The 27,683-nt window shown below is 37.7% G+C and overlaps 1 protein-coding gene across 4 annotated transcripts in view; it reads left to right on the forward strand.

Moving 5' to 3' along the window:
- Positions 1-756: 756 nt before the first annotated feature.
- The window catches only part of rasal2 (RAS protein activator like 2), a 51,083-nt gene continuing 24,156 nt past the window's right edge, over positions 757-27,683 (forward strand). For all 4 annotated transcript variants that reach the window (XM_043259164.1, XM_043259179.1, XM_043259172.1 and 1 more), the window contains exons 1-3: positions 757-1,541; positions 14,586-14,713; positions 15,472-15,598. In XM_043259164.1, the coding sequence (XP_043115099.1) occupies positions 1,007-1,541; positions 14,586-14,713; positions 15,472-15,598 (790 nt within the window). In that variant the 5' untranslated portion in view covers positions 757-1,006. The remainder of the gene's footprint in view (positions 1,542-14,585; positions 14,714-15,471; positions 15,599-27,683) is intronic.

The following is a 27,683-nucleotide window of genomic DNA, read 5'->3' on the forward strand; positions in this document are numbered from 1 at the left end:
ACCCTTTTTAGTTATCAGCATTGAAAGGATCGGGTTTGGAAGGAATTTTCTTCTTTAACGTTCTCATTGGTTCATCGGTTTCAGTTGAGTTCATTGGGCTTTTGTACTAATGTGGCGCCGACATGCTATGGACCGCAAATGTTAAAAAATCTTCATGTGATCAATATCAAAACGACATCCATTGTAACCACGTCTCTTTTTGTACAATACTTTTGATGTTCATACCATTAAATTGCTGTTGTGCTGGATGTCATAGCAGTCATTCACCAAGAACCCAGATAAGAGCAAATAAATGAGCGTATCAGAACTACCCATTTTGTTATCAAGAATATGAAACCATGTTTGTTCGGTTTTTCAAAGATGTTTTTTCCCTCTCTTACACAACGGATTGTAGGGAAATCCCTTAACCACTCTTAAGTTTCAGTTTAATTTAGTGAAAACAATTCTTTGTAAGTTACACTTTGCTGTTATTTTTAAAATGATCTTAATTACTACCCTGAATTTATACTAGTGGCTTTTCATTCTCTCTACCTGTCACTGATGAAACAGATTCTCTGAAGACATTTATTTTTGTTCTTCCGATTTTACTTTCATGAAACGGTTGGTCTTGAACCAACCACAGAATGGGGCCACTAAATGGGCAGCACATGCGCTGTTTGGATAGCGAGGCAAAGTGTTTCTGCGCACAAATGTATCTGACACCTATTTCCTCCCAGAAACCCTAGCAGCAACCCAGAATCCAGGAAGTGGTGGCTCACCAGTCGCTCTCTCGCTGAGACACATTTGCTCAGCATGTTTCTTCAAGGAGGTCTCGGGGACGGTGTTATCTGCTATGTCAGGCATCAAATTTAGAGTATTATGCTTGGATAACTTGGTTGGATCCAGCCTAGCTCATCGAGATGAGACTATGATGCAATTGTTAGCATTTGCAATGGACTAAAATTGATTTTGGCTTCCTGTTTCTTGATATTGTTAAGCTTTTTTAGCTTTTCTCTCCTTATCAACCATGAATTTACAACAGAAAGCCATATCGGAGGAGCAAACGGGGTCAAACAGGAATCCATCACGCTGTTCTTCTGGCAGAGAGAGCGCTCGTCGCTGGCCTCTCCTCAGCAGGCCTTGGCTAAAGCACCGTTCAAATTCAGCCCCCGAGGAACCCTTGGACGTACTTGACAGAAGAAACCTGACTGGACAGAACATGCGCACACAGAGCTTGACATGGTCCAGAAGCAGCAGCAGTATGGCTAGATCCAATCCTCCAATCTCCAGGGTCCACAGTCTCCCAGACCCCCAGAGAGTCACCAACTGCGGTGTCCTCCTGGAGCATCCTAATCTTCAGAGGGACTGGCTATCTCGCAGCTCAACCCCTTTTTTAAGATCTACATCTGAGCAGGGGAGCGAAATTCGTTCTGAGACTCCACCGCTCAGACGAGGGCTGAGCTCTCAAACTTTTTCTGGGATTCTGCTGTCCATGTCAAGACGAATTAGCCAAATTTTAAATCCTTCTCCTGAGTCAGCTGTTGGAGAACTTTCAGAAGACGGTAGGAAATTCGATTAATGTTTAAAGGCACAGTAGGGAGGCAATTGCTCTACCATTTAATTAAAAAAATTATTTGTCCAAAATGGTTTTAATATTACACTGTTACACTGCAAGTGTAGCGAGGTGCTTTTGAGGTGGTATTTAGGTGTCTTTACACAATTTAATGTCTTGAATGCACATACACAACAACAAGTTTCCTAGCGGCTGAGATGGGTCTGAGCAGGCATTATTTAGTCTAGCTGTATTGCAGCATTGCATTTTTTACACTAAATTTTGAGCATTTACATAGCAGCCTTAAGGACTACTTTTTGGTTGAACTATCCCTTTAAGTGCAATCCCCGATCATTTGTTTAAAATTTGGTTCAGTCGTTGGGTTGGTTAAACACTGACTTTGTCAGATGTGTAGCTGCCATCCACATACTGTAAGTAATGATTTAACTCACTTGAGTATGATACAACACAATGACGCTAATCATATTGAGTCGCGAATAAATCAGTTAAGGTAATATTACTCTGACTTTTTGAGTAATAGGATGGTTTATATTTTAGCCTGTGGATTTTGGATACTAATAGCGATATGAAAGTTATATATCTTTGAATCATTACATGAAAAATGTCACATTTTTAAACACATTTTATAGTGCTGTATTGTATTAAAATGTGCTTGCATTGATATTGCCGACCTCTCCATTGACTTTATTAGCTTTTTCATGTGAAATAGAAATACGTTGTGTACTGCATCTCACTATCTGCGTAAACACCTTTTCCTCTTTTAGATTCACTTCCCCTTCCCGATTTCCAACTTATCGCTGAACACTTCCCATCATCACTATTAGCATAAATGGTAATTAGCAAACACGGAAAGGCAACTTCATACATTTGATACAGCAAAAGTGTTCCCTTTGAGCTCACAGCTCTTCAGTTACTTTTATAAAGTAATTATTGCTTTCAGCTCCTCTGGGTTGAACACTGCTCAACCGAGTTTGAAGTGTGAATCCAGATCCCTGGGTTGGCTTGGAGTTTGTGACAACAAACCTCGGGGTGACAGCAGGAGTTTGACCCCCTCCTAAATCCAACTCTTCCTCCATTCCTTTCAACTTAGGCAGCTCACTCACCTCTTTTTGTATGCTAATACATGTTCTTGCAAGGGTACAAAGACCCTGGGCTCACAACCTTTTAGACTTATTACCGTTTGAAAAGCTGGGGCAGAGGTGGTCTGCAGAAGTCATGAGAAAGCACCCTGTGGAAGGCAGAACTGTACCACTTAATAAAGCCAATTCCGTGTTAAAGCAGAATGTACTATTTAAGTCTTTCTGACACATTAGTAAGCGCAGTTTCCTTATTTAGGTCTTCTCGTCATGGGCTGGTTGCTCCAGGAATGCCCCAGCCTGTCAGAAACACAGTGGGTGGGGAGAGTCTTAGTCCCGCAGCTGAAAATGGGGCGCTGCTGAATATGCAGTCCCAATGTCGTGCTTCAGATAACTTTGTTCTGTCGAGCAGATATTCCCACAAGAGTTGGCACACAAACCTTTGTCATTGTGCATTAACAACGAGAAAGAGCAGGAACAGTAAAGGCACTCAGTCCTTTAGGATGGAACATGCTGCCAATGAGGATCAGTTGGCTTGGATATTTAGTTATTTTATTCTATTATTTATTTATTAAATGTATTAAATGTTTGTTGGGTCTTTTGAACAATGCCAGAAATAGAATCTTTATTTGTGTGTTCATATTTATTTACTTAAACATTTATATTCAAACGAAGGTTTATTAGAATGTAGTAATGATATTTAATTAGTTATTTAATAGTAATAAAATTATTTTGTTGTTTTGATTGTTGTTTAAACAACATGGCAGTATTGTAAAACAATATTGGATTTAAAGCACACACTAAGGAGGTGAGTTAATTCAGGAGTGGGGGATATGAGGAAAGACATGCAAATGTTGCAGCCATGCTGACGGCAGCTTATTTAAATATGTAACAATGTCTCTCAGCGGCAGATTGTCGTACTTGTGACTTGAACAAAAGAGCATGCGCTTAGTGCCCTGCCTTCTTGCACGGTGGAGGAAAGAAATACCGGCACTGCGAATTATTTAACATGACAGATGTCGGACTGTGAGAAATGCTTGACCTCCTTGTGCGATAGTAATGTTTGACGAGTGTAAAAAAGCACGTAGCCACGAAAAATATGCTAATTGAACACAAATTTAAAGAAGTGAAATTGATTTTCCTTACCACTTTTTTTTTCAGCCCTAACGATATCAATTTAAGCATTGACTGAATAATGTAAGTGATTCCGATACAACTGAAGTCGAGGTGTCGTTATTACATTTAGTTTATTGGGTCCTAACAGTGCCTGTAACTCATCTCTCGATGGTATACACGTATATAGAGGGGTTCAGCTGGGCAGAGGGCATGTTTTGTGGGCGTAGCGTCTTTCTGAGCAGTGTGATGTAGCTTCTACAGGGAGTTACAACTGACTGAACAAATCCAGCCTTTGCGATTTGAGGAGGAAGATGTTTGAGTGTGCAGATTAAAGGGCAAAGGGACGATGGTGTGTTGTCTCAGAGCTGCTTCGCTAGAGTGGCACGATGGTAAAAGGCTTGTGACGCTTATGTGAATTATGAATGACACGAAGCACTCTCCTGTCACTTCAATGGCACAGACCCACTAGCTCCATTCTGCTGTTCGCAAGCATTTTGTGCAATTTTGCTTTAGGGAAATGACCTGAAAGGGCACCTTTTACATTTCTAAATGCGGTTAATGGTCATTTATAGAAAAGGAGAATCCATTTAACAGCAGGTGTTTTTTTTGGGAGGGGGGGTAAGTTTGGAGATTGGCCTGGATTTCTAAATTATATGTAGAGCATATGGATTATATGGATTTTAGGCAATTTTTGTGTAGTGGGTTGTGGTGTTATGTCCACCAAATTCTGACTAATGCTATTAATTCTTTATTAAATATAAAACCGGTAGTAATGAAATTTTGCCATCTATATTATTAGGATGTACAGTATGCAAATTAGTGTTTAAACCTTAACGTTAAAAGAATTATTCACCCAAATGTAAAAATTCTTGCCCTCGGGCCAGCCAGGAAGTAGATGATTTTGCAAACAGGCATACAGTTGTCATTGCATAATGAATTAGTATTGCAATCAAAATAAGAGGTCATACAGCTGATAAATTGTTGTTGTGATTATTTTCCTATACTGATTATTGTTTACTGTTGTGGATTTTTGTGATGCTTTTTATCAGCTGTTTGGATTTATTCTGGCAGCACCCATTAACTCCAGAGGAGCAAGTGATGTAATGCTAAATTCTTCCAAATCTGTTTAGGTAAAGAAGCAAACTCATCTACATTTTGGATGGCTGTAGTGCATGTAAATGTTTAACAAATTTTCATTTTTGAACTATTCCTTTCAGTAAGAGTTAAATGGTGCAAAAACATAAAAAAAGGTCTGAGGTCATCATGGGTAAGAGGACACCCCACCTCACCCTGCAGTCAACAGCTGTTCCTCCCAGGCCGGACCAGTACCTGTTAGTTTACTGATTAACCCGTACCGGCACATCACATCCTGCTTAACCAACTGTGTCAAAACAAAGTCACAACTTCCCCTAAGCATCCCCACTTTGTTCCTCCAGCTGGAAGCTCCACAAACGCATCCTCACAGAGCTGCAATCATAGCCCAATCTGTTAATTGCAGTCATTTCCTCTCTCTGTGGACCCAACTCCCCCAAACTCCCCAGACACCAATTAAAGCTGCTAATTTGAAGGCCTTATGAATTGCCATCCCAGAGTGAGATGGAGCAAGCTTATGCTGAATCTCTTATGATCTTGAAGAATTTGAGTCGTGCACTTTGTCCTGCATTTAAATAATTAAATAAAAATACACATGCACTAAAATATATATATATATATGTGTGTGTGTGTGTGTGTGTGTGTGTGTGTGTGTGTGTGTGTGTGTGTGTGTGTGTGTGTGTGTGTGTATGTATGAATGTATATCCGTATGTATGGATGTGTAATGTTGTGTGTGTGTGTGTGTGTGTGTGTGTATGTATGTGTGTGAGTAAAAGATTTGTGATGCTACTCTTTGCTATATGATGTACAGAATGAACGGAAGTGCTAGACAAAAACAGAATTTTAGTGCTGCTTAAGTGCCGTTAGTCTGTGGTAACAGTGGTAAAACATTTGCTCTCTCACAGTTTCATATATAGGCTATTTATATAACTCGAGAGGAGCTGTCAATCAGGTGTACATGGGCCATTTCTGCACCACACTCTCTCTCTATCCCTCTCTCTCTCTCTATCCCTCTCTCTCTATCTGTCCCTCTCTCTATCCCTCCATTACTCCATTACATACACGCCATATCACGCACTCTTTTCCTGTGTTCTTCCACAAGAATTACCGACCTGCTGTGGCCACACCCCTCCCTCTGTGCTCAGGCATTGTTATTGGATGGGCTGTTTGTGTTTAAGGGTTGTTGTGGAGACCAGGTGGTTGGGCACTGTGTAGGTTGGCTCATGAGAGGGCAGGAGGGTGACGCTCCACAGCCTCCATGGCTGAGTGACACAAAGCATCTTCTGTTCTCCTTTGCGAACTGTTTGTGTGTTTGTGTGTCAGGGTGTGCGCACACCTGGCAAGCACTGTGGGAATTTGGCATTAGGACGTATATGAAACTAATGAAAGTCCAACGTAATGAAAAGACTCATTTGGGTGAAAGATCCCAGTATAATCAGCCAATTCATGCGCAATAGACTGGATGTTTGAGTATCTGCTTAATAGTGATGTAATCTGATTCTTTTAATGTACACTGAATGTAGGGTTGGGAATCAATAGCCCTCTTAAACAAAACCAGTTCCATTAAAAAAACAAGGGCAATTGATTTAGTATTAAGTGTCATTACAGTAAGAAATTGTTTTTGCTGAGCTTGCTAGGGCTGTATGTGGAAAAATATGGATCTTTCACATAGTCATCAAACACACTGGGACCAGAGTTGGGCAACTGATAAAAAAAATAGTTATCTTGTGGTTCTTTTTGAATCAGTCTTAAACTAAGTTTTAAGAGTATTTTTCGATTTACTAAAATTAAATGACTATTTTCACCAAGTAATCAGACTAAAAGTCCTAAAATATATATATGTGTTTATGTAAACCATTTTTTTTTTTTTTTAACTTTTTGTTGGGCTTATACTGTATAGCATGCAAGGTTTTTGCATGTTTCACGTCATCATCTCCATTTTAGTGTATATCTGTGGCATAATTACAGCATCACACATATATATATATATATATATATATATATATATATATATATATATATATATATATATATAAATAAATAAAATGTTGTGTGTGTGTATATATAGTTAGACGTTAATGCGTTGGAGTCTAAAATGGAGCTAGACCATCAACATCCGTATTTTAGTTCTGCAACAGCTTATGCTTCCCTGTTGCCTCACTTCATTACACTTCTGCTTTCCTCATATGTATGCAGTGTGCTATGAACTTTTATAGTGTGGCTTGTCATGATAAAAGTAATGTTGTACCATTTGTGTTCAAACAATCAAAGTGTTTGTGAATCTCTCAGCAGTATGAACTAGTATAGGTTTGCCAGCAAAAATGAGTTATGTGTATGTAACCTACATTACACTTCCTATTTAACACAGTTGATACTTGGTGTTGAATTGACATCTATTATAAACAGTCAGACTTTTTTTTTTTCCTTATTCTGCTGTAAAATAACTTTTCATGTTACTTCACAACATTCCAAAGCATAATATTGTACCTTTTACTGCACTGTTTCATATTAAATATCATTTAGTGCTTAATTACATTAGAAATGTATTACTTTATTACTTTTACTCAAGTAAAAGCAATTCAAAGATTCACTTAAGTAGAAATAGACATTTTCTGTTATTTGTGAAATGTAGTGCAGTAAAAAGACATTATGTTTTGGTATGTAGTGAAGTACAGGTTACTTAAAAAAACGAACTACAGCATTTAAATGAGTAGTTTACTTTAAAATGATGGCAATCCATCTCCGTTTCCCATATCCAATGCTTAGAACAAGATTTTCAATACATATTACTTTCATTACAAGTCTGGGGTTTTGCAGCAGCATTAGGGTAAATAAATGCTCTTTTGGGTGAACTGTTTCTAGTGTTATACCACTAAAAGAAATTCCAAGGAGTGTTGAGGAAAGTTTCGTTTTAAAAGCAGGAGTCGGTTGAGTTTTCTCCATGTTGGCAGTGATTAGCGGTCCCAGGCATTCCCTAGTCTGAAACCTCATCTCGGACAGGTGGTATGACCTCTCCTTCAGCTGAAGACATTCCAGGCAGGGCTGCAGGGGTTAGGATTACCCTTCATCAGACACATGCAAGGCCGGTCTGGCTCTCAGTGGGTGTCTGTGATCATAGAGATATACATTAGGCCTCATGCACATGCTCCTCACAGATGTTTGATCTGCTTGTGACATATCTGCTTGCCAAGTTACTCAAACATCATCAGCCGTGGTGTACCACATACTGATGCAACGCTGGATTGAATCATCTGTTTCACGTTTTTCTACTGTCATTGATGGTCCACACATGCCTTATTTCTTAAATATTGCCTCAGATGTCTCACAAACATGATGATATCACATTATCATCCTGTATCACACATAATCTAACACATGCACACTCACTTCCTGCTAGTCTGTCTGAACCTTTCCTGACCTCTCGGGTGAGCTCTATTTGTGGGCTCCAACTCCATTACGGGGTCACAAACTGGCAGCTCTCGGGATCAGCTGGCAGCCACCCTGCAGTAATTGTTTTCAAGCTGTGCTGCTGCACAAACAAACATATGGGTGCACGTAGGACCATGTCTAGGACACCCACACGGTTACAGTCTTATTACACTCTTTCTGGAGCCCAGGTGTCTTTCTACACACCACGGCTCACTGCTGTTAAAAGAATTGCCGTCACAGCTCAATGCGTATCTTCAAGGCCAAAATGATCAGCACAGAAACTACTTTTATTTTTCAGTGTAGGAATTGGCCACAATTACACATTACACAATGTTTGAAAATGTAATAACAAAAGCAATTATTTTTTTTATAATTTATATAATTTTTTAATAAGCCTTGTAGTGTCCTGAGGTGCAGGTTAGGTGTTTTGTGTCAGCTAAGATTATATTTTATAGTGTCCCTAAATAAATGAATAAAACTTGCTTGTATTTATTATTAATAATAATAATAATAATAATATCGTATAGCATTAATACTAATAATACTACTAATAATAAATGAATAAACTAGCAATAATACAAATATATTAATAATAGGGGTGGCATGATAGACAGATGTTGGTTTGGTACATACCTCGGCATGTCACGGTTCAATACAATTTCTGTACAACAGGGGAAAAAACAACAAATCTTTTTATTTATTTTGAACAGACAGTAGTAAAAAAATTACATTTTACATCAATTATTATTATTATTATTATTATTATTATTATTATTATTATTAATATTATTATTATTATTATTATTATTTGGTGTCTTTGACTTTCTTTTAAGCATCACTGCCTCAACTATACACACTTTTCTAGATGTTTTTTGGTTCTCGCCCCATATCTTGCCTCTTTATTTTTACATTCCAAGCTTTGCATTTTTAATATTGTGTGTCAAGTTAAAAGTAGTCCATACTTTTCAAAACAAGTCTTGAGACCTTTTTTCATTCCTCTACACTTCTTATAGCAGCTGGAATGTGCCTCCCAAAAGAAGCTTGTCCAATTTGGGTCAGGTGAACCTGAAACCAGTCTTATTTTACAGGGCTTTTTTAACTGATTAGTCAACTAGTGTTTCGGTTAACTCACTGGCCGTTTTATAAATACTCAGTTTTGCAAATCCGTATTAAAATGAGTGGCTTCATTTGTCTGTCATTTTTGTTTCCCCCACAGAGGTCACCTGATCTAGCCTTTGGTTTTGTGGTAGCATTTCCGTTCCAGAGAAATGAATGTCTTTCTTATGAAGTACTATAGCAATAAATTTGTTTAGTGAGAGATACTGCCTTTTTATGGGGGTTTTATTCATCCCCTTGTCTCTTGACATTTTAACCGACCTTTCTGTCATCTCAGTGTTTGATTAGTATCTATTTTCTCACTTCAGAGCTGCCACCCGCCTCACAGAGCATGTTGGGTAACATCCTTTCCGTGTACTCTGTCGTTGCTGACGCTGCTCTTCAATCTAGAGGATGTTTGGAGTGAAAGATGAGTTCAGTTGAGGATGATGGACACGCTGAACTCTGCAGAAATAACATTCTTGTTAAAATGAGGTTTTTGTAGAGGTTATGTAACAGGACTTTTTGAAGGACTTTGTCAGGACAGATGAGATTTTCACGCTAGATTTCAGACGACATAGTCACACTTAACTAAATGTTCCCTTGCCCGAACACCTCAGGGAGGGTCCTTTTATATACCTCTGATAAATTTAGCAGGAGATCACAGTAATTAGGTTCCTGGGCAAGTGTTAAATGTTTTGCTTTCTCAGTGGACTAGAGACTCTTTAGTTTGTTTTGCTGTTTCTTTGCCAATCTCCAGTACATTCATGTACATACAGAAATAGTCGTAATTAAAATGAATATTTCAGACCAAACATAATTAGGATTTTCTAGACGATTAGATGATTTAATTAATGTACATGACATTTCCAGGACTAAAAGTGATATTTCCATAAACAAACACTGGTTCATCCAAAATAGGAATTGAGGGGGTGAATTAGAATATGGAATTGCTTTATTTTTACTTGTTTTAACTCATTTTAATGCTGAATTTAATGTCTCATTTCAAATAATTCAATGTTTCTTTGTTGAAAAAACTTGTTTCTTTCATGAAATAAAATATTAATGGATATGTATTTATTTATTTAAAGCTTTAAGTTACCAGGCCTTACAAATGAACTAAAAATAATGTAGCGCTAAAAATCATGGAAGGTTTATACTGTACAATGAGCCTGAGGAAGCTAAATCCTCACTGAGCAGTTAATGTCTCCTTTGCACATTCTGTATAGATTTGAATAATTGGTAACCAAAATACAAATTCAACAGCCTCTATTAAATTACTGTAAAAATAATTGTGCAATCTTAGCTAGAAAAATTACTGCTTTGAAAAAGGATGACAAATCTATTGCATTTTTCCCAGAGAAATAGTTCAACCAAGGTTTTCTATAGCTTTTAAATAGTTGTCACAATTCTGCATAACATTTTCTGCAAATTGAATCAAATAAACCAATCTGCAATGCATAGCCTTCCATACGCAATCAAGACTAGTTCAGTGAGATGTAAATGAGACTTCTCGGCTCTGAAAACACTATTGAGTTCTTTCCAATGGCGAGAATAAAGGGCTTTGAGAGGCCGTTCCATCTGCTGGTTTTGAGAGATCTCTGATCCTCAATGTTCACTGGCCTTTTACTCTCCCCAGAGAGAAGCCGTGATTTGCACATAGCTGGTATGAACAGGCGCAGGTGAACACCGAGGCACTGAATCTGTGCGGCATGCAATTAAAATTCCTGAAATAAATCTCCTTGACACTTAGTGGACGATGCCGGTTGACAAGGCTTAAATAACTGATACAGAGATTAAAAGAGACGACTATTTTTGAAATTCGCATGCTAGCGGCCCACGATTTACACATTTGTAATGCAAATATTGGTGTTATTGAACAGGGTTATTTTCAAATCTCTCGTGCCCGGAGAGTCTCGGCGTGCATAGATAATTTTGGAAGATATTATGTTCCATCAGATGGAGTTGTCAACTGCTTTCCCAACAGCTTCACACGTTTCCTAATGGCATACGAGATCTCTGGAGAAGTCACTTTATCTCACCCGTCCATATGTTGTATGCTGCCACTGTGCCGCTGAGCGCGAGCTGTCGTCTCTAACAGACAGGCTTTAGATTGGACCGGCTCCTTCCACTCCCACGCATTTCACCTCCATCTTTCCTCAGCCGCCTTGAGTGGAGCTCCGCCAGTCTCCCTCGTTTGCCTTCCAGCACTTATCCAAACACCCATTAAAGCATGTCTGTTTACACAGTTGTATGCTTGTTTGCAGAGCAGTAAATAGAAGACCTGTTTGCGTCGTTGTCGGTGTTGAGCTCGTTCTCTTCTAAAACTCTTGTTCGCGCCTAGGGCTGGGCGATATTACCAATAGTCAGAATATAGTCATGATTATCGGTCTCTGTGGATGTAACTTAATCGACGCTGTGAATGGCTCATGGGTCATTTAAGAAATAATTCACCCTAAAAGTATACTTCTTTCATCGTTTATTCAACCACATGTCATTCGCGACTCATTTGGCTTTTTCCATGGAAAATAAAGAGGAACAGTTTGTCCAGGTTGTTTTTTTCCATAAAATGTCATTTGCATGTAGAGAGCCAGCCGAATCTTAATAGCATTTCTGATTTAAGATTTAAATGGTTTGATTAATTTTTAAGTTTCATCTGCTTCGATTCGTCATTTAAAATAATAGTTTTTTTTCAGTTGTTATATAATCTGTTGTTTATAACAGTAATTATTTTTAATTTTCATTACTACAGTCTTTAGGGCCACACGATCCTTCAGAAATCATCCTGATATGCTGATTGGTGATTATTATAAATGTTAAAAAATATTTTCTGTGGAAACCATGAAACATCTTTTCTCGGATACAGAATAGTATATAAAGTTCAACATTTGTGCAAAATGGAAATGTAGCAATTGTATTTACCAGCATTTTCATCAAATATTGCATCCTTGCTGAATAAAAAATCATAGTGTAAGTTGGTTTATGTATATTAAAATTATTAAACAATTTCTGCTTTTTATTTTTATTATTTTATACAATGAATACATTACACTTGACGTACATTTGAAATATATAGCAATTTGGGCTTTAATACTGCAATAGATTATCTGATTAAAAAAATAAATAAATTTATTTATTTATTTATTTTAATCAGAGAAAACAATCCAAAACAATTTTATTTTAAAAGACCACCAAGTTCTATTTCATAGTGTTTTTTTTCTAGAACTTTATTTTTGGCTCTCTTTCTGAATCCATTATCCATCTCCTGATCTCACATTGTTTAAAGCTAGTGTTTTTTTTCTTTATCTCTTGAGCATTTTCGTCATAGCATTGCTTTGCTTATATCTTATGTGGAAAATAGTCGTGGGCAAGATGACTACGTTCAATAAACTAAGCGGGGATACAGCAGTCCCGCCCGTCCTCTTGAGACACATTGCGTCACTTTCTTCTGCGTCTGTGTGGTGTTCATTTAGTCATGAGGCCTGGGAAAAACAGAAGTGCGGCCACTATTGGCCCACTCGCCTGATCCACAGTGACATCAAGGCGGGCTGACCTCTGACCTTAAGTCCTGACATGTTCTTTCTGTGTCTCGCTCTGGTCAACCGTACAGCGAAACTGTCAGCCAGAACTGATTGATGAAGCTTAGCGAAGGCCTAAACGATCAATTAATAGACAAGAAGGAACAGCAGGCTTTTTGTCAGTAATGTTTTCTGACAAGTGCTTCCACTCGTTAGGATGTGGTACGTGATCGTTCACAAAATGCACGCAGTGTTAAACGTATAGAAAGCATATAATCACTGAGTTCTTGTTTTAGAAAAGCAGATATTTACCCTAACAAGGGTTGTTTGTTTGCACTCAGAGAGATGCAAAGAATTATGAGCTTCCTGGTGTCATTTTCCTCTCCACTGAGATTGAATCCTCTGACTGAGGTGGATTGCTTGAGGCCCTGAGCAACACTATAACTAGTGTAATACTGTCCTCTACAGGCTGCAGTGTGCAGAACACTATACAGTTCATTTACAGCTGTTCAAATGTCAAATCAAAGTTTGCAAGTTATTTCAAAGTGACTTTCTGTAATATTTTCGTCAAAATATAAAAACATTGCTCTGACACTAAAATCACCAATCCCTTTTTTCTACGTTTTTTTTGTCAGTTACCAATACATAAACTCTCATTTAGAATAAATACAATTTTGCGTTGCTTTTTTTTTCTTGTTGAATTTGCTGTTTTTCACATAGTGAAAAACTGACAGTTAATACTGTGACAATTTAAAAACAATAAAGTCATTTTATATATATATATATATATATATATATATATATATATATATATATATATATATAATATATAAAAAATCATTTTTTTAATTAATAGATTAGTTCAGCTAAGGTACATTAAATTCATTAATGATGTGGTGGGACAAAAGGTATTTCAAATAAAATATAGTCTTTTGGATTTTTTAAATAATCTTGAAAAAATGCATCAGTTGCCCCAAAAATATTAAACTGCACAACTGTCTTCAGCATTAAGCATCCAGTATTTTTCTTGAGCACCAAATCGGCATATAAGAATGATTTCTGAAGGATCACATAACACTGAAAACTTGATGGATACTCTTTATTACAGGTAAATTAAATACTACTTTGGTGAGCATAATATACTTTTTAAAAATCATTACAAAATATTTTTAAAGCCAACCACAAACAGTAGTTGAACAGTAGTGTAGAATTTCGTATAGATTTTTTTTGGACTCATTTGTGATTGTGATTGCTGCATGGTATTATCCTATCAGAAATATGGAGGGAGCTTTCTAACACCGAGATACAATAGCTGTTTGTCCTAACAGTGGAGGACAGTTTATTTTTACAACTCCATTTGATGCTGCTCCTGATGCAGAAATTGCTCACAGCAGCATTTAATGTGTCCAGTGTGACTCATTTTCTTGTGAGCAGAATCATTGTCCAGAGTCTATTTTTGTGAGGTGAACTGGTGATTAAATAAAGAAGAGAAGAGAGTCTGTGCCTCTCTGAGGGCCCTTGTCTATTTCTGCAAGCTGTGAGGGGAATATGTAGCCGCATATTTTGGAAGTCCCATTAAAAGCGTCGCTCAGTCCTGAAGTTTTAGTCTGAAAAGAATCATCGCCGACATGAAGAAAGCCTCTTTCTGTGGTGGTACCTTTCTGTGGCAACCCATTCTGAGGTGTTTTTTCTGTCCCCTGTGCACAGATGTGAAGGGGCCGCCCAGCCATCGCTTCTCCTGCGGCCAGTCGCCGTTCACGGAGCCCTGCGTTTGGGAGAGGAAGTACTGCATCCTGACCGATAGCCAGCTCATCCTGCTCAACAAGGAGGAAGAGGTAACAGCGCTCCTTCCCCATGCTTTATCCCCTCATTCTTTTCTCTTCCTCTCCAATGAAATGAAGAGCGAAGGACAGTTAAATGAAGACACGCAGATGATGTTTGGGCTTTGTTGTATGTTTCCTCTTGCGGGGGTTAAATGCGTCGTTTTGATTTGGATGGGATTGGTTCCCAGACAGTTGCATCTGTGATCCGAATGAAAAAAAAAAAAAAAAACTAAGTAAATTTACCTTTACCTAAAGGCATAGTTATTTTTCAAAATGCTGTTGTTTTTATGTGGAACTAAAACGAGATTTTAAAAAATATGTGGAAGTCAAAGGTGACCCGAAAGTGTTTGGTTACCAACATATTGGTAGATAGAAAAGATTTGTGCAGGTTTTAACAACTTAAGGGTAAATGATGACCGAACTCTTATGTGAACTGTCCCTTTAAGAAAAAGTAGCCCCATCCAATTTGGTCTTGCTAGTTAAAGAGCCTAATTTTGTGCAGTTTAATGATTTGTTCTCTTCTTTAATGAGTTCCAGCACATTACTCTCGCTGTTCAACCCAACCGATTTCATCTTGAGGTTATAAAAGGGAATAATCAATTCACTCAATGTATTGAAATGGTTTCTGATTGACAGATTGCTTTTAGATTCGTTTAAACCGTTTAGTTAATTAGTAGCTCTGTCAGGAAAAGGGGCTTTCTGGCCCGCTGTTAGAATGTGTACCCCTGTGACCTCCACCTACTGACCTCTGACCTCCGACTCGTTCCCAGATGCCATCTGAGATCCATGAAAGCCCCACAGCATCCTCATCAAAGAGTCGCAGCCTGAGAAGGACAGTCAGTGTGCCCTCTGAAGGACAGTTCCCAGAGTATCCACCAGAGGGAACCTCCATGTTAGGTAAGATTTATAGTATGTGGCGCATTGGTCTCAAACTGAATTCCTGGAGGGCCACAGCTCTGCGCAGTTTAGCTCCAACCTGCTTCAGATCACACCTGTTTGGAAGTTTCTAGTAATCCTAAAGACCTTGATTAGCTGGATCTGGTGTGTTGGACTGGGTTGGAGCAAAACTGCGCAGAGCTGTGGCCCCTCCAGGAATTCAGTTGAGTATGTGTTTCATTTAGAATAGCAAAACTACTTCATACTCTTGTCAGACAAAATTAATTTAGTTTAACATTTTAGTTACATAATTGTACACACTTATATTTGTGATGCAAAAATAATGTAGACTTTTAATAGCCGTGTATCAAAATAATTCAGTTGAAGCAAATAAAATTGAACAATACTGTAAAATAAAGTCTCTTTCAGATTTTTAGTTTTCATTGTGATGCCAGTAATTGACTTTTTGACTAATTTAATAGTACTGCTAAATATAATTTTTTAGCAAATTAATCCTTTACAATTTATCATTGTACATACATTTATTTACCTACATAGATTTATTTTGGATGTGATTAATCACGATTAATTGTTGTGAGCGCTAAAAATAATTCCATAATTTTTGATGTACAAAAATAGTATAGATTTCATATCAAATATTTATTTATTTATTTATTTATTGGTTTTTATATCAGTTTTATTTTTTTTATAAGTATATTTATTTCTAAATTAAGCTCAGACTCTTCTCTAACTTCTCTTTAAAATGCTTTTACTTCAGTAATAATGAACAATTGGAAACATTGTTTAAAAGGTGTTGAATTGCTGATTCAGACAGCAGCAGGACCTCTAGTTTAACTTCTGACAGAAGCTTTTTTTTTGATCAGTCTATAGGGTTTCAAAGATGAAGCTAATACCAGGGGATCAAATGGCACTCTTTTAGATTTTACTGTAGCTTTAAGATGTTGTTAAGCAAGTGCGCTCACACTGCAGCTTATAGCACACGGATTTGTGCGCTAGCAGGCAGAGCATGAGGTGAATCATGAACGAAATCACGTCACTGTGTGCATTTGTAACATCGGAGCCGTTACTCCTGAATCTACTGCCACAAGCACAGAGGATCAGGATAACAAAGCAGTGGATTTAACCGCAACACCGCAGGCTGAGCTTCGAAAAATACCAGACTGGGGGCGAAAATATGCATGCTAAAAACTGCAGAGTATTCCAGAAAACAAAGATCGGTTGATCAAATGCATAATTATTCGCATATATATACACCACCCTCATTATTACAACATGAGACTGTTTGTCTTGTTTTTTTTTGTTTTTTTTTTTTTTTACAGTGTTTACTCACTCAAGCTTGTATGGCTTCTGTAAAACACACAAAAAAGATATTTTGAAGGATAATTTTGGCTTCTTTTGTTTATATGAGTCAATGGGGTCCAAAACAGTAAACAAACACCGGACCCCAATGAGTTTCAGAAATAAACAAAATATTATAACATAAGACGTTCAACAAGAGACGTTCAAACAAGCTGTTAATGGCAAGAGGATATGTTAATAATGGCAAAATGTACATTTTTGGGTAGTGCTGTCAAATGGTTGGTCGCATCCAAAAACAATGTTTTTGTTTACATAAAATGTGTTTGTGTACTGTGTTTGTTATGTGTGTGTGTGTATATAAATACACACACAGTACATATTTTGAATTATTATTATTATTATTGTATATATTTATATTACTATTATTATCATAAATTGTATAGAAATATATTTAATATATGAACATAACATATTTTTCTTAAATATATCTACATCCGTGTGTTTGTATTTATATACACATAATAAATAGACACAATACACACTCACATATTATGTAAACAAAAACTTCAATTATTCGTTTATTAATCACTATTTTTGGGTAAACTATCCCTTTGATCGGAACTGACTCAGAAGTTCAAGTTGTTCTGAAAACAAGTTAATCATCTGATTCGCCTCTCCATATCCGCACCTTTTTCTCATAATGATTCATTATGTTTGGGTACGTTTGATCCCCCGACCTCTGTGGGCCGGGCAAGCTCGTGCGAGTAGGAGTATGGAGGAATGTAATTTTGCAGAACAAAACTCACTGTTGTTACTTTGTTAGTTTTCTGTCTCTCTCCCTCTCTCTCCGGACAGCGTTTTGTTCCCTCCCAGGCCTAGGGGGCAATAACCGAAGCTGCCCTCTGACTGGTCTCGCATTCAGTGGCAGTACGTGCGGGGGTGCGGACACTGACCCAGTGGGCCGGTTGCTAAAGGCAGCGGTCAGAGAAATGCACAAATCTCTGTGACTAAGAGAGTCATTCATTCTCCAGACCCTCCTAAGCTGCACCGCCACGGATTCAGAGAGCGAGAGAAGAGGGTTATTTATATGTTAATGTTCGCTCTGTTTGACAATGAGACGCTCCGCAGCCAGGGTGGTGAGGGAGAGTCCAGGATTTCTATGGCCATTCAGAACAGGTTGAGTCTCTAGAGGCCGTTAGATTCAGAGCAACAAAAAATGTAGTGAGATCATATGTGGTTTTCGGTTTGTATGGTTTCGATCTGTGAGTCATACTTATTTTTTTTTCCTGTTGTTGAAATGAGGAGAGATGTATCGCTTATCGAAGCTCCGGCTCCGTCTTTCTCACGGTTGTCAAGACAATGAGGTTTTGACTTCTCTCACGTTGCAAACAGAGCTATTTATGTACTTGCAATTAGATTTGAATTGTGGATGTTCTTTACGCATTAAAATCTGGTTTAAAAGATCAGATTCTTCTGCTGAACACAAATTAAGGTAATAAGATGGAAAAAATAAGAATGTTGATTGAGGTCAAAAATAACATTAAACGCTTTGGCAATTTTGCCGTTTTTCTTCTCTAAGTATGTTGTACACGTTTGGAACTAAATGGGTGCAATGATTTTAGTTTTTAAGTTAACTATCCGTACAAAAATGCAGTATTTGAAATGGCATCGTTCTCTTTAACCTCTTTGTTAGTAGTAATGAAGCATTTAATTGAGACTGAAATAGAGTAATGGAGATCTATTTTGGTAGATGAAATGCATCTCATTCTATTGTTGCACTAAAGAATATGTCCGATTGATTTTGCTATTTATACATGTTGAGGCGAGGAAGATGACTCAGCTTTACAGAATCCACTGATATTGGTCCCCAGGTCTGTTTTCCCCACGAGGTCTTTGTGTAACATTTTAGTGCTTTATTGAAGCAAATAAAAAAGGGTGACGATAGTTCAGAGAGTGGTGTCATGGGGCATGCTGTCCTGAGAAATTTTACACGGTGGGCAGGGCAGATCAAAAGAATTCTTTCTGGCAAGAAAAACTTTGTGCATTGAAAGCAGAATGTCGTTGTTATACTCATTGGAAGAAGGAACAAAGTTTGAGGCATATATATGTTTGTGTGTGTGTGTGTGTGTGTGTGTGTGTGTGTGTGTGTGCGCGCCAATCTGTCTGGATGGCCATTGTAGGAGTATTATTATTACATCTTTCCTACACATTTCTCAGTGCATTATAGATGCATATAGTTCTTTTTGTTTACTTTGGATGCTGCAATGCAATTTTTAGCTTCTCTGCTTTTTGATTTTAGATCAAAATTATTGTAATATTTGTACTGCAACTGGTCTTTTTCTGGCTCCTATTTCTCCTATATCATCTAATGTTGCACTTTGTATTTTTCTCCTTAAATATGTTGTTGTTGGGGTTTTTCGTTTTGTTTTTTGTTTTTTGTTAGTTTGTTCATGTATTTGTTTGGCTGTGAATTTTAGAGTTATAAAACTGCTAAAATTATAATGCTGGGCTTTTAGGGTTACGTAATTTCACCGTGTTCTTGCCTATACAGTGATATACAGTGTTATTTTAACTCTCTTAAAGCTTTGCTAGCTAGAGGTTTGAGATTCTGATATGTTCATCTCAGAGCTTTCCTCTGTCATCCTGTAATATTCTTCCACCTCACACACTCCCCTATAAACTCATACATAGTTATAGGCTTGCAGTGCAGTTGTTTTGACCTTTATAAAAGCTTTTAAAGTGCTCTAGAAGACAGAACCTTTAGTCTGTTCCTCTCAGAGCAACCATCTTGCACTCTATAAAGTTTAATCCAGCTATGACTTGATTGTGTGAATAATATGAAAAATTGTTGACTCATTTCTGCTTCATTCAAGTTCTTTAGTGGCTCATATTTAATTCTTTTTTTGCAATGTTTTTGAGGCTAAAAGGAAACTATAGATCAAATACCTGAAGATTGCAAAATTTGATCTAAAACAGTCAGCATGGTGTCATGCGGCAGTGACCATATTGTGTGACTTTGGCATGCTGGGAGATTGAAATTGCAAATATTTCCTTGCCAGACTTGTTGCTATGATACATTTCACAGTGTGAGCTGTGTTATATGTAGCTTCAACCCATATTAAGTAAAAAAAAAAATAATAAAAAAAAATAATTGATTTATGCGGGAGATAGTTAAATGGTAATATTTTTAGGAGATAATCTAGGTTAATTAAAAATATAAGTGATTTATCTTAAATCAACCTATGCTATAAAATGGCGTTCACCATAATGCTAATGCTCAGAAAAAATAAATTGAGTTGTTCATCCAGCTGCCTCACTTCCTCCATTCATTCCGCTGTATTGTTCTGTAGCAGTGAGGGTTTCCTGTTCTTTCTCACGTATGTAACAGGTGAATGTCTTTCTCCAGTGGTACACAATAAGTGAGATGTGTGTGTGTATATGTATATGTGTGTGTGTGTGTGTGTGTGTGTGTGTGTGTGTGTGTGTGTGTGTATGTATCTATGTGTACATACATATATATACAGAGCAACATAATTGCCAGTAAATGGCTAAACTTTCATTTTGGGTGAAATACTTTCGAAACCAGGGATTTAGCTTGTCAACCTGTTTGATTTATTGGTTAAAACCATTTCTTGGTAAAGTAATGTGTGAAGATGGACAGTGTGCAATCATCTCCAGTTTAAAGGATCCTCGGAGAGGACAGCCATTGTTGTGCTCTTTTCAATAGACTAACAGAAGAGAAAAGCGGAGTGGGTTTGACTGAGTCTGACTGGATCGGGCTCAGGCTTTACTGCATTCCTCAGTGTATCGACTGCGTGAAAGGGGTGTGAGAGACTTCACTCACTAAACACCGGCTCTGCTCAAACCATCTGCTCTCTGGGGTTGTTTCGTTTTGTTTTTGCGGAGGGATGTGACTCTAACTGATTGCGGCATCGATTTCGACCATGGAGTTTATAGGTATGTTTTTTTGCATCACTTATTTCAACGGTTGTGGAGCCACACGGCGGTTGTGGGAGTTTGAATTGATACTACGTTATATGTACACATTTGGGACTTTAGTCTACGTACTACTAAATATTTTGTAATGTTGTCAAACAAATGCATCCATATGACGATGTAGTTAGTGTTCAACAGTTGTCTGAAGTTGAAACTGCTTTACGGTTCTCCGTTTACGCTTCGTGGTCGATAAACTGTTCTTTTTAATTTTATGGCGTGCACGTTTCCTAAACTTGTGTTTCCCGCTGTTTCAGACTAAACGCTGTATTAAAATACTGTGAATCTGGTGTTTAAAACGTACAGCGTGACCAGTGTAGTCCCCAAAAGAGTGACTCTTTGATTCACTACTATAAAGAACCGACTCCTCAAGCGCACAACCCAACCTAAGTAGTGCGGTTCCCGAGTAAATGACTCGTCTGAGTCGGTTCTTTTTAGTGAATCAAAATATGAAGCACAAAATGAATCATTCGGAGAGTTTACTAAATTAATTGAGTGGCGCACTGAAAAGCGTGCAAATATTTATATTGTTGTGTTTTAAACCGAAAATGGTTGTTGTTTGTGTTGTACGTAAAGCCCGTGGTACTTTAATCAGTAACGTTTCTGTTTTAAAAAGGATGAATGAATTCGAAGCACTAAAAGAATCATTCATGGAACCGGAATCAGGGAGATTTCCCAATCCCAATTTTTCAGGGCTCTGCTTTTTAAAAGTGGACGTTTTTCCTTTGTTCGGTTTCATTAAAGCCTAATTTGGATTAACAATGGCTCGTTGTCATCGTGCCTTTAACATTAAGTAGAAGAAAGCATCGATTCTTCCGCTTGCCTGCCCCTCTATCCTTCATTAACGGTCACCCCTCTTGGCGTACTCTGCTATTTATTTATTTATTTATTTGGACTTTTTAATGTCATATGTCCTATTATGCTCATGTATTAAAAGGAAGAGGGATGATTCCCTTGAACTAATCAGTTAATAATTAATAAGAATCTAATGTTAACATAAAAAGTATAACGGGCAAATTTAGTCATGTACATTAATACTGTTGTATGTATGTGTGTAAAAGCAACTATTCTGCAATAAAAATAATTTATTAGTTTTTATAATTTGTATATATGGAAAGGCTAGATTACAGAGAATGTGAATAAGATTACAAGTAAACTACGAAAATGCAGAGACCGCGTTTAAAAGACCTTCCAATATTTTTTCATGCCAAAAGTAAAACACGCGAGTGAAATGAGTTTTCGCTTATAAATAGCACGCAAACTCTCTTGGGATTTGAGAGTCCTAAAGCATATTGAAATAGGCTGATTTGTCACGGAAAAGTTTGTTTGGATGTAAACTCCTGCTTGGCGTCATTCGATCTTTGTTGTCCATTGCCCTGCCCCCATCTGACAGGATTTTTTACACTATCAGGCTTGAAACTTGCTTTGTGACTCTGAATACCTTGAAATAGCATCATCAATCGTCACATACAATTGCTTTATTGTGCTTGTAGGTGTAAATGTTTCATGTAATAGTGCTAAGGAAGTGTGTAAATGTATAGTATGGCCCCCCATATGAAACTTAGTACACAATACCTAATGTTAAACTTGAAATACCTGTCTGTGGGTTTCCGGCGTTTTTGACCAAACCTGTTTGACCTTTTTAGATTCTGAGATGTCATAAAGCTTAAACAGTCCAAGGTCTGTGAGTTGCAAGGATCTTAATGTAGTTCGCCACACCTGTCTGCTTAGTGTAAGAGAGGAAAAGACATCTTGCGGGTCTCCAGTTTCACAGCTTGGTGTTGTGACATCACTACATTCCAGACGTTTGGAATCACGCAAAAACAGATAGATGGAAAAGTAAATAGTGACAGAAGTCTTGACATCGGGGAAGGAAGAGAACAGATACACTATTGTCCTTCTGTTTGCACTTGTTTCATCAGATAACATTCTCAAAAGTGGTGGTTATTAAGAAGGTGCACCAACCTGAACCAAAATAGCAAGACAAGGCAAGAGAGAAATCGCTGTCTTAGTCAGCAAACGCTTCTGGAAATGTTCTGTAGCGCCATCAATCTGTTATTGTGGTTTAGCACCACGCATAGAGGTTTGATGTATAATAAACCCAGAGATAAAAAGAAATGTAACCCCTCATAAAATGTTCTTCGGTGTCTGACTGAAAAGAAAAAAATCCGGGATAACAAGCCCGTGGATAAGTGTTTCTGAGTAAATCCTGTCCGGTCACAGCGTTTTCACTAACCGACTAAAACCCCACTGCGTTTTGCAGTGGCTTTCATGCGGGATTTTCCCATAGCTTACCGTCTCTGAGCATTATGATGCAGAGAAATGCTGCAGTTGCGTGTGGTGGAAGCGTGGAGCTTTGCTCAGCTTCACTGATGCCCCTGCTGTTCCACTAAATATGAATAATTAATACCCGGCCTGCACATTTCATATCAGGTATCATCATCTTTACTGTGATGATGTGGAGAGGCCTGACAAGTAGGCTTGTTGTGTGTTCCATACTGTTCAGGCATGTAGTATCGATAAAGTTGTGGGTTTCTTTAGGGTCTTGTTCTCAGGGTCATGTTGGGATAAAGTAGAAAAGCTATGTAAGGCTCGTATGTGGGTAGTGCTCAACAATCGAAAAAATTATGTTTTGATGATTTACATGTGTCTTAAACCTAAATGTTTTTTGTATCAGTTAGTTGCTAATTCCCCTACTTGTCACCTTTTTAAGCTTTACAACAGATAAAGTTTAGACTTGTTATTGTCCTTGTAGCATTGATTGAAAAAAAAAAAAATTGTATTAGTTTTATCATTTCTAGTGCTCTTTATTGGATAAATACAATTGTAGGAAATTATATATTAAACATATATTCTATACATGTCACATAAAATACTTTCAAATATTACTTATACATGTGACTTTTTTTACATCTTGCATTTAATGAAAGTAATGACATTTATATAATTTTTTTTAGGTCTGAATGTTGGAAATTTAAAGTTGCCCTGTTTTCCTATGATTTTCAGTGCTTCAGTGTTTTTTTTTAGCAATAAAACAGTTAATGGACAATAAAACAAAGATCTCATAGACAGTGAAGGAGGGACCCAGCTGTCTTTAGCTTAAAATTTTGAACAGGCAAGAACCACACAAAAAACATAAAGTTTTCCAGTGAATTGTGTCTCTCCTACAATGCATCCATATTTCAGTAGATTTAATAACAGTCTTCTCATCCATGCAGAGAATGATGGGTAATGTAAGTGCAGTTATGGTTAATGTTGCACGCATTTTGGTTCTAGATAAAGCACCATGGCAAAATCTTTTTCTTTTTTTCTTTTTTTTTTTTTTTGCAAAATCAGTATTGATTCATTTTCACCCTCCAAATGGCATTTTACCACCGATTGATTGCTCATCTCAGAAGGCAATAAAAGTGGTGGTGTTACGCTAACTAAGGGACCACCTTTTCTCGCCCATCCCCCACCCTCCTATCAACCAACACCAGAGAACCCGCATCACTTCTAATTACAGCCTGGGTCCCTGTTTTAGGTCTTGCAGTGTTGATTTTAACCCCTCTGTTATCTCCAGCACTGTATTGATCTGAGGAAGGGCTGGGCCAAATCAATGCAGTAAGTGGATTTTCGGGGCATTCACAGCCTGGAGGGTAGGAGAGAAGGAGATGCTGTGCTGGCCTTACTGAGGGGCTGACAGGAGACCTGATGACTCTGACTCTGACGCCAGGGGACAGAGGACAGTCAGGGACAGTCTGACCTTGGGCTGTATATAGTGAGGAGATGGATGGGCTGAGAGCTGCAGAGGGAGAGCGAGACAGGAATAATTCTAGGTGTGATGTAATAGCTGTGATTTAAGTGAACTAAATCAAAGTGTAGTCACTGGGAATAGCTAGTTTGTCCACACCGCCTGTCTCCCTTGTGCTCCTTTTTTTTTTTTTTTTTTTTTTTTTTCTTCTTGTTAGTTTTTTGGTTTGTTTGTTTGTTTGTTTGCTTGTTTCTTCAAACAGACTGTTGTCCTGACGTAGTCTCCATTTGCATTGGTAAACAGTGGACATTTTTGTTGTCATTTTTAAAACTATTAGTATGAAAATTGACTTTTTTTAAAACCTTTTATTCATTGGTAGGGTGTTATAGGTGATTGCTTACCGACCCAAGTAAAAAAATCTAATTAAATAAATAAATTCATAAGATAGTAGAATGTTTTTTTTTTTTTAAATGTAGAATTGTTATTGCTCATTCAACACTATTTTTAACTGCTTTGTTTTATTTTTTTGTATTTACTCTTATAAAGTTAAACAATTATGGAGAGAGCAATAATTTTTATAGAGATTTTTATAATGTCACACAAGATTTTTATTTTTAATGAAATACTTTTATTTTAAACTTTATTCAAAGAACCATTTTCACACATTGGTAGTGATGGAGAATAAATGGTTTTTTGGATACAAAATCAGCATATTAGAATAATTTCTGAAGGATCAAGTAACACTAAAGGCCGGAGTAATGGCTGCTGATAATTAAGCTTTGCCATCTCAAGATTTGCAAATAATTTCAAACAAAAAGGTATTTTTAATTCAAACACCTTGTCCTACCCACACGTGACTCCAGCGACAAGCAGTTTGGGAATCTACACTAGATGTGATGCAACAGAATTAATCAAACCAAAAAAATGGTTTTACATTTTATTGCGACGTTATGGCGCGTGTAGTTTGGACACAGTGTAATAGATAATAAAAATGTCACAGCAGTACTCTTTTCTATGATATTATTGATTAAATAAATGCCGCCTTGATAATTGATAATTTTTTAAATATAATTAATAATTATCAAATAATGATAAATTATTTGTCAGTTTTAACATCTACAGGCTAACAATCCCAACAGGTGACAATAAGGAGAACCTTTATTCTATAACACTTAATGCAGTACAGTGCTTGCTTCTGTTATTTATTTATTTAATTGGGCAAGCTATTATTAATTGACTTTATTGCTTTATATTGCAGCAGGGGTTTATGAGTTAGTACACACTCTCTTAACACCTTGATTTGAGAGATTTAAGTTTGATAGCTGATAGCATCAGATAATGCTTTATTAGATTCAATAAGGATTTTGAAGGACATGCTAAATATAGCACATAAAGTCGTGCACCATACTCCTTCGCTACAGTCCACATTCAATTCGGCCTTATTTCAGTAGGTCACGTCCAGCTAACAGCTCTAACACGCTTTGACCTTACAATGTAATCTGATACACGCTTGTATTTCCTCTCTTTTCCTTTACTTCTTCATTTTTTTTAACGACCTCCAAAACACACCTCTCACAAATGACACGCATTCACACGCGCAGCACAAGCCTCCAGAGCCATGTCCCACATGAAGTGCGAAAACAAAAGTCTCGAGGCAAGGAGCGCCTCTTCGGTTTTCCTAATGTGCAAGGCTGCAGCAGGCAGACGGAGCCAGATGCGCTGAGGAGGGGGGGAACGAGCAAAACGAAGAGAGAAGGAGAAGGAGAGAGAGAGAGAGAGAGAGGGATGGGAAGTGCTTGCAGTTCTGCTGAGAGGAACAGAGGAGTGAGGTTACAGCGATTGATTGAGTAAATGCGGTAAAATCTCTTCCGCTGGTGTGCCAAAAAAGAGAAAGAGAAGAGGCTGTTAAAGTGAGGACTAGGATTGCTGCCCAGAGATACGGATAGAGAGAAGAGCATGGACTGAAACGAGAGAGAGAGCTTCAGCAGAGGACGTTTCAGTCTTTCAGGGAGAGCGCCGGAGAGAGAGAGAGAGGAAGAAGGTACGATGTGGCAGCAAGCCACGGCAGGACAATGAAGAGGCTGCAGTTTATCAATGCGGCGGAATCTCTCTCAGAGTAATGGACAATTAAAGGGAAAGCGCTCAAGCTCATTGGACGAGGGTGATGGTCACTCTTCGGCCAATCCAATGGTGACCAGCTCCATTTATTCAGCAGGTGATGGGCAACAGCTGTGATAGAGGTATCTTTCACTCTCCCTCTCTTGTTTCCTCGTTTTCAGCTGGATGTTATTAGATTAACTTTAATAAATTAAGTTATCGTCTTACTCTCAGACTTGGAGGGTCATTAAAAAATCTATAATGATTGAAGTTGAGTTGAATATGCTGTTACAGGTCATTTCCTGTTTGATAAGTTGCCCGTGCATGTTCAGAGGGGAAACGAGGGGGTGTTTTGCTTCTCTTGGTATGCGATTACTTTTTATCGGAAGTGATGTAAAGTGCGTTCAAGCTGTATTTTATTTTATTTTTTGTCACAACAAGCATTCTTTGGAAATTGAACCCATGATCTCGTGTTGCTAGCGTCAGGATTGTAATATAAGTACCGCTGTGCTTAGTCATAGAGATTGCTGCGATTCGTCAAGTTCAGCACTGCAGAGCCCTCGCACAGGCAGCAACTTCACGGAGAGTGTGAGTGATGCATGGAAGAGTTTGATCTGAGGAGCTTTATGATACAAGGGGCGGTTTGCAGAGCCCAGCTGTGGCCGTGGAGAAAACGTGAAGTTGCTGTTCTTGTGAAGCATGAATATACTGCAAATTCTATTTTGGTAGCGTTGCAGTAGAAGAATCATTTTTGTTCCCCAAAGAACCTTTATGTGAAGGGTTTTCAAAAGAATCATGTGGAGAGCCTAACATTTTGTGCAATTGAAAAGTTCCATGGATGTTAAAGGTTTTTCATTGAACCATCAATGGCAATGAAGAACCTTAATTTTCAAGAGTGTCTTTTTAAAAATGTCTTTTACGCATCTTGAGGTCTTAGAAAGTCAGATGGACTGCACAGAACTT

This window comes from Puntigrus tetrazona, chromosome 2 (genome assembly GCF_018831695.1).
Source record: "Puntigrus tetrazona isolate hp1 chromosome 2, ASM1883169v1, whole genome shotgun sequence".
NCBI classification, from domain to species: Eukaryota; Metazoa; Chordata; class Actinopteri; order Cypriniformes; family Cyprinidae; genus Puntigrus; species Puntigrus tetrazona.